General features: G+C 38.0%; 1 protein-coding gene across 3 annotated transcripts; it reads right to left on the reverse strand.

The window, feature by feature from the left end:
- Positions 1-380: 380 nt before the first annotated feature.
- On the reverse strand, positions 381-10491 carry pbxip1a (pre-B-cell leukemia homeobox interacting protein 1a). Of its 3 annotated transcripts, none has more exons than XM_055220865.2 (11): positions 10144-10491; positions 7819-7910; positions 7652-7736; positions 7457-7533; positions 6628-7195; positions 6273-6500; positions 6029-6052; positions 3932-3963; positions 3790-3852; positions 2766-2943; positions 381-2370 (listed from the first exon to the last, which is right to left on the reverse strand). In XM_055220865.2, the coding sequence occupies exons 2-11, from the start codon at positions 7882-7884 to the stop codon at positions 1430-1432; spliced, it is 2262 nt and encodes a 753-aa protein (XP_055076840.2). In that variant the 5' UTR covers positions 7885-7910; positions 10144-10491; the 3' UTR covers positions 381-1429. The 3 variants fall into 3 exon arrangements, with proteins under 3 accessions (XP_055076840.2, XP_055076839.2, XP_055076841.2); XM_055220864.2 differs by having other exon boundaries at positions 7439-7533; positions 10144-10490; XM_055220866.2 differs by lacking the exon at positions 6029-6052 and having other exon boundaries at positions 7439-7533; positions 10144-10490.
- Positions 10492-11661: the final 1170 nt, after the last annotated feature.

An 11661-nucleotide genomic window follows, 5' to 3' on the forward strand; every position in this document is an offset into this window, starting at 1 on the left:
ACTATTTCAAAGCATAAGCTATTACAGGTGGGTTGAATACTATATACCCCTATCAGGTTTCCTAAATGTTTTCAATCCAAACATCTGTTTGTCAACCTAGGACATTTAATCTGATTACTCCATCAAAACTTACTCAGCATCAACTGACGTACTGGAATCATACAATGACCTTATTATCAACTAAAGATCCACTTTAGAGGTCAGTGAGTTTTTATCAAAATTTATTTAAAAAATGTGCAAACTGACTTTTGAATTTATTTGCAATAATTATGATGTAGCATGTCCTTATAAACACTAGAATTGATAATCAATTTTTTATTGTAAATTAATGCAATTATGCAATTTTCTTAATAATCATCAAAAATTGCACACATTGATACATTGTGACATTTGGTCTTTTATTACTTTTTTGAAATTGTATTAAAGTCATTTTACATTTTCTTTCAAATTAAATATCAAAGGACATTGTGCCATATGATCGTTTTACTTTAAATTATGAGTTCCATTAAATAACATTGTTCTTCGTATTTACAAACCAGACAAGAAAAAGCCAAAATTCGAATGGTACTCATTCCAAAACCTGCAACAAAACGCACATCTATAATCAAATCTAATTGATTCCTTACAATGCCTGATTTTTAAAGAGGCGCAGAGGAAAGAAAGAAATGTCCACATGAGCACAGTGCAAATAAAAAATGATTTTTCCACTTTCATTCAGTGTGGCGTTAGTGTTGAAACAAGAGCTGACCATTTATTTCACTACTACCAGCATTCATAGTGTTCACTAACAAAGGCACATAAGCAAACATCCAACTTCTATTTGAAAATAATTATAAACTCAAATAAATGATCATTTACATTAAGAGTGTTTGTGAGTTGGGGTAGAAAGCTCACAATGACCTCTAAAACCTCAGAGGCGCATACAAGAAACCGGTTTGACACCAGCTTACTAAGCAAATCGCGGGGCAGGTACAAGCAAACTTATTTAAAACAATAAATGTACTGAAAATATAAAAAAACTTTTAAGTTGAATTTTTAAGGAGCAGTCTTATTGCACTCACCCAGTATTAGTATTAACCTTGTTCAAACTCCATATCTAATAATAAGTGATTGATCCACCTGTATATGTGTCATTTCACTCATGTTCCAACAATGCTTAAGGTGACTGACATTTTACACAGCAAGCAAGAACCGAAGATGTGGCGTTGAAGAACAGGAAAGAGGTAGCTTACAGCAAAACACCCAACTTACAGGAGGGACGCCACTAAAAATGACAAAACTCCATGAAGAAAGACTCCTTACAAACAACTACATCTAGTCTACAGAGCCCGGGTATAGTAATGGCTAGATCGTTTTTTCTAGTACCATCATGTTTTCTAGTTCTCCTTCACTATTTTCCCATTCAACCCAAAGAGTTTATGCGTTAGCATTATGCCGCCACGATTGCAAACTTCAACAGTGCGTCCTTCTCGAATTCTTCCATCTGTTCCTCCAGCGAATCACTGTGGTGCCCATTTGGCCCATCTTCCAGATCGTCCGCCAAGTCTTCCAAGATGTCTGCCACATCCTCGGCGAACTCGCTGAATAGCATTTTGTCGTGGATGAAAACGCCACCGGTGAAGAACTGAGAAGTGAGGCGATGGAGAGCTTTCTTGTTTTCTTCGGTAACTCCTTCCAGTTTGCTTAGGTAGACATCGAGAAGGTCCTGAAACTCGACAAGGTGGACGGGAACAACGCCCTCTGCGTCGGCACAGTTGTCCGTGCCATGGCAGTTCTTAATGGGATGCTGGTTCCTTCTGAGTTTTTCTTCTTGGTGTTTCCAGAAGTCTGCTTGATCATGATGATGATGATGATGATGATGTTTAGACTGTTTGGCCTGCCAAGGTTTATCCTTCTGTCTCATCTCTCTTTCCAACCGTCTCTCGTTCTTCTTGTGGTCCCACTCTTCTTTGTACTTCTTGAGATGGTCTTTGTGTTTGTCATCACCGTTGCGTTTGTTCTTCCCATGCTTCCGTTCCTTACCTCTCTCCATCTCATCCTTCTTCCGGTGATCTTGTTCTTTCTTTTTATCCCATTCCTTCTTTTCTCCTTTGTGTTCGTGGTGTTTCCTCTTCCAGTCTTCTCTCTTACCCAGCTGGTCCACCTGTTTGGAGAGTCTCTTCTGCATCTCCACCAGGCTCTCCCTCACATCATGTTTGCTCCCGCTCTGTTTCTTCATCCCTTCCAGCCTCTTCCTGCTTTCCTCCAAAAGACCTTTCTGCCTCTTGAGTTCTTCTTTCTTATCCAAGAGTTTCTCAGGTTCTGCTGGATCGGATTCGCCGGTGGAAATTGGGTCAGAGGTGGCGACATGTTGTTGGAGATCTTCTTTAACTGAAGGTCCAAAAACAGATACAGTTTAAAGAACGAACATAGAGCAGACCTTGCCTAGTAACTATAACTCATTGTTTATTTGTTTATTTCTTAACGCCATTCCAGCATCCATGTCTATACTCATGGCAGGAACCGGTTAATCCATACATACAGTAAGTTGATCTACACAGGGGAGGGGCAATTTGGCATCTCCAATTCATCTGCATGTTTTTGCATGGTAGGAGGAAACAGGAAACATGCAAACTCCACACAGAAAGGCCACCTGACCTAGCCAGTGCCCGAACCGGTGACCTTCTTGCTTTGAGGCAACAGTACTACCCATTGAGCTGCCACATTGGATTGAATGTTAATGTTTAGAAATATTTTGAATCATTTTCACTCTTTTTTTGTTGTACCTGTAAGCTGGGTAAGTTCGGCGACTCGAGCTCTCAGCATCTGCAGTTCTTCTTTTAAACCAGGAAGTTCAGAAAGCTGGCCCTTTAATTCAACGTTCTCGTTCTCAAGTGCACCTTTCTCAGTACTGTGCTTATCTACGGCCATTTTTATAGCTCTGTCCAATTCTTCTTTCTGTGACTGAACATGTAAAATGAAAAAAAAAAATGGTATCCTAAGAATACAATATCTGAAAATAATCCACACTGTACACAAATGGTCCATAGATAGATGTCACATGGGCAGTAGCCATTCTAAGTAAGAGGTACACCTCTGTTCCGAAGGAGTTCTTAAAGGGGTCATATTATGAGATTTTTTTTAAAGATGTAAAATATGTCTTTGGTGTCCCCAGAGTATGTGAAGTTTTAGCTCAAAATACCACACGTCATTTATTATAGCATGTTAAAACTGCCAATTTTTTATGTGCAAGCAAAAATGTGCCATTTTAGTGTGTGTCCTTTAAAATGCAAATGAGCTGATCTCTGCACTAAAGGACAGTGTCGTGATTGGATAGTGCAGTTAAAGGGGCGGGATCATTGTAATTGGACTTGCTACCTACGTAACAAAATAGGTGAAATCTGAATGTCCTAATTTTTCACATGCTTGCAGAGAATGGTTTACAAAAACAAAGTTACTGGGTTGATCTTTTTCACATTTTCTAGGTTAATAGAAGCACTGGGGACCCAATTATAGCACTTAAACATGGAAAAAGTCAGATTTTTACCCTATGACCCCTTTAATACCTCATTAGTACAAATATTGGTACAAAAGAGTGCATATTAGTACCTCAAAGATTCATACTGGTACCAAATGTATACATATCTGTACATAAATGGTACATTTTAAAGGGTACTGCCCCAAGTGACAGTTAGGGACTATTTTTTACTGCCAATACATGTTTATGTCTAAACACCTTGTAAAAGTGGAAACAAGGTATTGCATAATATGTGCTCTTTCATATATAAAATTTGAGATAGTATTGCCAACCTCTATCTGGGCCTCCAGCACGTTAATTTGTTTATTCTCTTGGGCGAGTTTATCAAGAAGCTCCTGGGAAAAGAGAAAGAGAAAATGCTTGTAAATATTGAAAACTTATATTTACAGTAATGAAAAAGAGCAAGAAACTGACCTGATCATTTAGTTCGGTACCGTCAAAATCATCTATGGGAAGAAAATAAGCATGTGTATTGTTCGTTTATATTTTAAGAAAGCTATAGTCAGTGCAAATAAGTATAGTAGTCACGGGTTATCAAAATGCCAGTACACGATCAAGCATTTACACTACAATTAGAAAAAGGTACAAAAGCTGTCACTGGGTGGTACCCTTACAAAAAGTACATATTTGTACCTATAAAGAGTGCATATTGGTACCAAATGTACACATATATCTGTACCTACATGGTATATTACATAATTTTTTTTACCCATAATGGGTAAATATTGGACAGAACACATGCTGGGTAAAAAATTACCCCAGTTGAGTTAAAACAACACAGCATTGGGTCAATTTTAACCCAGCGGTGTGTTATGTCCAATATTTACCCATTATGAGTCAAAAATAACACAGACATTTTTATAGTGTAGTAACAGCTTTTGTATATTTTTATATTTTGAGTGTTTTGTAAAAGTGCAACAATTCTCAATACCAGGTTTATTTGAAAGTTTGACACAAACCATGAAAGTTTTTGAGAGTATTTATGAGAAACTGTCATTCAAATTCATTTCACTTCAGCACAGTCTCAGTGTTAAGCCATTTCAGGGTGAGATCCTCTACCACAGACAGTAAGAATTAAAGGTGATGTGTGTAATTGTAGCACCACTAGTGGCACCAAATAAAATTGCAATCTGCTTTTGTGAGCAGATAAACTCATGACATTGGCTCAAATGGTTACGTTTCAAGGAATCAATGGAAAATGAGCTAAACTTTGAAAACATTTGCAGTTTGTTTCTGTTAAAGGAGTAGTTCAATCCAAATTGAAAATTAGCTCATATTTTACTCACCCTCAAGCCTCCCTCGTATATATGACTATTCCCTCAGCCAAACACAGTCACAGTTATATTAAATAATATCCTGGCTCCTTTCAGCTACGAAATTCGCGTCATGGGAGGGGCTTCTGCGACTCCGCTCGCTTCCTGTAATCACGTCACATAGAGCAAGCTCCTTTTTCCGTCAAAGTTCATATTTTTCCACTTCCGCATTTCACGTGGCAACGCTCAATTCGTGCCTTTCGCGTAAACCAGATGCGCGAATGAGGCGGAACCGCGTCTACCGCGACGCGCTAAATGCCTCATTCGCACCACGAGACCTCCAGACGCGCATCAAAGCGTCTTTACATTGACTTAACATGTTTTTGATGGATGGATCATGCTTTTTGTGTTTTTTAAAATGGGGCACCATCCAGTGTCATCACAAAGCAGAAAAGAGCCAGGATATTATTTAACTCTTTCCATGCCATTGATGAGTTATCTTGTCAATTAAGAGAAACAGTTAATCTGCAATACCGCAATACTTACTCAATTTATAAAAAAAACTGAAGCCAAAACGTTATTTACTAATTTAAAACTCTGTGTATGTTTTGATAATCATTCTGAATCTGATCTCTAACAAAATTCCTTCACAAAAATGCAATTATTTCAGCTTTTTGCTAACAAAAATGTATTTTTAAAAAAAATACCCATATTTAAGTGTTTATAAAGTGGAGAAAAAAATATATGGGATTAAACATTTTTTTCCCTGTTTTGTTTATTGTTTGTTTGAAAGCAAATGGTCTGTTGTTTAATTTGATATATTTGTATGTTTATATATTTTTAGAAGAAAATTTTCCTGGAAGGCATTTTGTGGAACTTTTGTGAAAATCACAAAAAATGCTGGCGGGCAACTTTTCAAAAAATGGCTGGCGGGGAATGAGTTAAGAAAAAAAGTCATATACAACTAGGATGGTTTAGGGGTGAGTAAAATCTGGGCTCATTTTCATCCTGGGGTACGTAAACCTTTAATAGGTCAGAAATTACACACATCACCTTTAGCCGCCCTTTAGAAAAGCAGTGCACCAGGGTTATACAATAAGAACAGAGATTAGGATAGGGGCTGCCGCTGCCCTCAGCAAATTTGTCTTATTTCCATTAATTCGTCCAGGCCTATAGCTCAATAAGCATAAGAAGGCAACGCCTATCCAAAGCTTTAGCACAGGCATATACTACCACCCAGCTCCAACTTTGTACCTACCAACAGACTGGTCATCCACAGAACCTGGAGGCATAACAAAATTAATGCAACCACTGAAAATGTTATCATACAATGTCGTATGTAATCATAACCAAGAGTTATAGGTCTATGCAGGACATCATATGAATTCTTTTATGTTCAGTGATAATTATAAAAGTGTGGTTTTGCATTTTTTGATATTCCTTAGTTCTTAAAATGCAATGTATGACTCTATTTTTAAATGTTAATGTCATACATATCTCACCTGAGAGGAAGAAAGAGCCGACACAGAGCAGCACCAATGCTCCGACTATTAGCTGATTTAAAGAGAAACTTCGTTTCTCCTCCTTCTTCTCTGGCAGATTAAACTCCTCCTCTTCCTCATCCTCGTCGTCAGAGCTTCGCCTCAGCACTATGGTTGGCTGCACATGTCGGAGCCGTAGACCATCACCTTCTCCTGAGCCGCCCGCTGGTAGTTCAGCACTAAGGGATTCTGAATAAAAAGTATACAAGATACAAAATATGTGGCATACACAAATCTGTGAACCTTGTAGAGTATTTTCTATAATTTTTCCTTTACATACAACTTAAAGAGTTTGTTAAACTTCAAAACATCAAACCTGGTTCTCTGACCACATCTGGTATTTTCTCTGGCAGCTCTCTTTCCTCTTTCTCAATGGTAGGCTCCTCTTCCTCAGTTTCAATCGATCCAATGGTTTCTGGATAAGGGCTGTAAGGGGCGGGGCTTTCTGCTGTAGAACCAAAACCTGTATCAGCCTCATCGGGCGAAGCTAGAGGCGGAGTTTTAGGGACAGGATGTACATCAGCATGAATATCAACCACAGGGACTGCAGAGGCGGGGCTTATTTCTCTAAACGGTTCAGGGGTGGAGGTGATTTTGGGCTCTAGTTCAGGAATGGGGCTTTCTTGAACAGGAGCATGCTGGCCTGTAAAGACATCAGTAATGTCCTCCTCGGTGGGTTCGTCAAGGGCCGACTCCTCTGAATATTGAAAGGCTGATTCTGTACTGATGCTAAATGGGACGGCGCCCAAAAGGTCACTGTCAGGAGGAGAACTGGTGATGGTGTCGTGGATGACAGGAGCGTGGATCTCTGGATCAAGTTCGACGGGAGCGTGGCCAGATGCTCCCATTTCTTCAAAGCATTCTGGAGATGTTTCCTGGCAAATCTAGATTTTGGAAAGAGTTATTTTGAAGTTGGATAAAATAGAAAAGGTGCAATGACCAAAAACATCCTTTTAATGAGATCTGTGGATAATACAATGATAGTTTTAAGTAAATTGATGCTTCATTAACCATAAAGTCTTTATTTTATAATGCAAAAAGAGTAAGTATAATATGTAAAAACAGATATGACTTAAGACAGTTTTAAAAGATGAGCAAATTATAACTAAAAATAACAATGTACATACCGTTGGTGATGCACTGACCTGGTGACCCTCCTCTGACATGATGGTCTCCACCACTGAAGTTTCAGGGTCGTGTGACCTCACCTCCAAAGGACTCCCTGAAATAACCACAAATAAGTTTCACATTATATAATATGAATTGCATTTGTACATGCTGAGACCATAAAGGGTTAACTGAAATGTTACATAACAGTGATGAATAGTTAGATCTGTAACCTGCTAATTCTTCAGAAAGAGAGGGAGCATCTCCAAGACTTTCTGTCCCATCATCCACTGGTGCAGCAGGGTCAGCAGCAGCCTCCTAAAAAAAGCACAAATGACTAAACATGATTTATTGACACACCAATGCAAGCATTGTGATAATATTGAAAGTGATCATTCACCTCCGGAGACAGCAAAGTCCAGCTGTTACTGGAGGAGCCGGTACTGCCGGTGCTGTTATCAGACATGACCCTCTAGTGGCTCTGCACAGCACCTACATCATAACCACAACCAAAAAGATTAGTTTACTGCTAGTGTCTGCAGTACTAGACATCCTATTCAGACCTTTATAAGCTTACCTTAAAATAACATATAGACTATTCGACGATATAATATAGCTGCAATATATCCCTGCTTAAATGGGACACTGCACAAAACTTTTTTTAAGATGAAAAAATAAATATTTTGTGTCCCCAGAGTACATATGCAAAGTTTAAAGGGATAGTTCACCCAAAAATGAAAATAATGTCATTAATGACTCACCCTCATGTCGTTCCAAACTCGTAAGACCTCCGTTCATCTTCGGAACACAGTTTAGAATGTTTTATATTTAGTCGAGAGCTTGTTGACACTTCAATGAAAATCTATGTACGGTATACTGTCCATGTCCAGAAAGGTAATAAAAACATCATTAAAGTAGTCCATGTGACATCAGTGGGTCAGTTAAAGTGTGTTGAAGCATTGAAAATACATTTTGGTCCAAAAATTAAAAAAATGATGACTTTATTCATCATTGTCTACTTTGCGTCTGTTGTGAAGCGCATGTGTGAGACTAAAGTCACGTGACTGCAGTGACACGGATGATGTGTTATCCTCAGACATGTTTGCAAAGTTTTTTTCTCCAAACTTACAGCATGTGTCTCCCTCAGACTGTAAACAAAGCCTGGGCTGGGGCGCACCAGATAACACGTCAGCCGCGTCACTGCAGTCACGTGACTTTAATCTCACGCATGCGCTTCACAACAGATGCGGAAGAGAAGACAATGCTGGATAAAGTCGTAATTTTTCTTATTTTTGGACGGAAGTGTGTTTTCGGTGCTTCAGCATGTTCTGGCTGACGCGCTGATGTCGCATGGACTACTTTGATGATGTTTTTATTACCTTTCTGGACATGGACAGTGTGCCGTGGGTGGATTTTCGGTGGAGGGTCAGCGGGCTTTCGGACTAGATATAAAACTGTGTTTCCAAAGATGTTTGAAGGTCTTACGAGTTTGGAACGACATGAGGGCGAGTCATTAATAACATTATTTTCATTTTTGGGTGAACTATCCCTTTAAGCGCAAAATACCCAACAGATAATTTATTATAACATGTTAAATTGCAACTTTGTAGGTGTGAGCAAAAATGCGTTTGGGTGTGTCCTTTTAAATGCAAATGAGCTAATGAAATGCAAACACTGATTCCCATGATGGTGGTTTGTTGACATTAAATTGTTGACATTGTGCTGTCAATTATTTTCTCTCTGTTTCTCTCTTTATACTAAATTGCAGTGCCGTGGTTGGATAGTGCAGATTAAGGGGCGGTATTATTATAAAAATGACAATGACCTATATTTTCACATGTTTGCAGAGAATGGTTTACCAAAACTAGAAGCACTGGGAATCCAAGTATAGCACTTTAACATGCAAAGTCAGATTTTCTTGATATTTCCCCTTCCCTTTATAAAAAAAATATACAAATTCTAATGGTTTCCATTACAAATAACATTATGAACCAGTTTACTATTTTTCAACCATTACAAAATCATTTTATTTTGTGTGTTATTCCAGGTAAATGTTTCAACTGGTTCCCATAGAACCCAAGACATAACCAGTAGACACCATTATAGCTCCCATTAAAACCATTAATACAATTTCCATTTTAATCATTATATCCATTAGAATTTCTGTGATGTTTTAGCAGGGATACACCCAAGAAAATGAAGGCACACTATCAGCCATACTTGAATTAGTAAGCAGTCAGGTAACAGAAAGAAAACATCATGTTAAGCAACAACAGGTTTTGACAGCTATTACGTAACACATAAACATAGGTGTTTATGTAGCTCAGCATTGCGTTAGCAGCATAAGGCTGTGTGTTCCCAATGAACACATACTGATAAAAATGTAGCTTTGGATGAAAAAAAGTCGCTTTGGATGAAAGCATCTGCCAAATGCATAAATATATACGCACGAGACTCCTACTCATATAAAGCGACGCTCAAATGTGCCCAAAAATGGTCAGACGGCCACATTGCATTCCTGCACCGTAACGTGGCCTATTGTTTACATGCATTTGTGTGCTTATAATGGGGATGCGGGTCGCGCGCTGCGTATTTATTTTGCGCACGCTGACCGATTCATTTTCTCACCGATCACAAGCTATGCAAAACGATCTCATGATTCTTCCGCATAAATCACACAGAGACCATTACACACACACAGTGAAATTTTTTACAAAAGGCTTACCGTGCTTCAGTCGGCCTCGGTTACGGGCTAAGTGCGCACGGTTTATTCTGTCACTTTATGTGTACGCGTTTATATCCAAGCACGCGCGGTCTGCGAACTTCGCAACTTCAGATCCGAGTTGCGCTTCTGACTCGATAGCGTTTCTCTCCAATAGGACACCGATAACGCGCAACGCTACGATCCGCCAATGGGAATAAAGAGTCGTGTCGGTCGGGCAGCGCTCTCAGCTGTGACTGACAATCGCAGGTGAGAGTGACAATCTACACGTGAAGAGATCTCTTGTCTTTAACTACTAGAGGAAAGCGAAAACTTGTGCCCAACATGCATGGACACCCTATATATAGTGACGAGGAATGATCATGTCCAGCAGCTTAAAGACACGTCTGCACAACCAGAGCTAAATCTGTTGGGGCTTCCCAAAAGCCTGTCAGCTGTCTACAACTGACTTTCCTAAATAAACGCTGACCTTGTTTTGCGTCATTATTTTATTGTAATTAAGATGCCATTTAAACTACTGAACTATATTGAGCTAATAAACCTTTAGGAAACATTAAGGGATGTTTTAAGAAATAGCTGTTAGTTGAAACAGTGTATTGTAGTGCATTGCAATGTGTATTGAATAATTTGAGCTGCATGTTTGGTGTTGTTTTAAGATTTATTACTGTACTGTATTGCATGTTGGCTCAAGTTGCATAGCACTATAATACTGTAAAAGTATTTCAATAAAAATTCAAACCAGGAGATTTAAAGACACCTACTTGGCACAAGCATTAAAATAAAACATTTCATGAAGTTAGACAACATTTCAAATGATTAGAACTTGGTCTCTAGCTGTCACCCATTCAATATTCATTACTCATAGTATTACTCAGAGGTACATTGGTGACAAAGAGTGCATCTCAAATGTATATATTTGAACCAGTTGTACATATTTGTATCCAAATAGTAGGAATTATTTTTACAGACACTGTAAAAAATGCAGCATAAAGTTAAAACAACTTGGTTTTGCAAGTCAATTCAACTAACTATATTTTGAGTTTTGACATTGTTGACATAGCTTATAAAAACAAGTTGAAATTGCTTAACTTAATTTCTTAAATTAAAGTAACATAAAATATATGTTGATTTGACAAAAATGCTGCATTTTCTTTTACAGTGTAGACATAAACTGTAAAAAATGAAAGTTGAAGGTACTTCAAAAAGTACTTCAAATGGTAACACTTAAAATATTCAAGTTTTATCAGCTTAAACTTTAAGTGAAAACATTTATGGTGAAAAAGCCTTTTTTGTAAAATACTTTAATTGGTAAAACTTTTTCAACTTAAATTTTTCACTTCAAGTAAGATAATTTAAGTTAAAATAAAAACAAAATAGGTGTTACCAATTGAAGTATTTAAGTTAACCTAACCTTCACTTTTATAGATCTTGAATATATAGCAAGATGACAAATGTGTGTGCATTGTTTAGTTTAAAGTACAACATTTGGCCCAATATTAACATTGCAAAGTAAGATTTTCC

This window comes from Misgurnus anguillicaudatus, chromosome 20, assembly GCF_027580225.2.
Source record: "Misgurnus anguillicaudatus chromosome 20, ASM2758022v2, whole genome shotgun sequence".
NCBI lineage: Eukaryota > Metazoa > Chordata > Actinopteri > Cypriniformes > Cobitidae > Misgurnus > Misgurnus anguillicaudatus.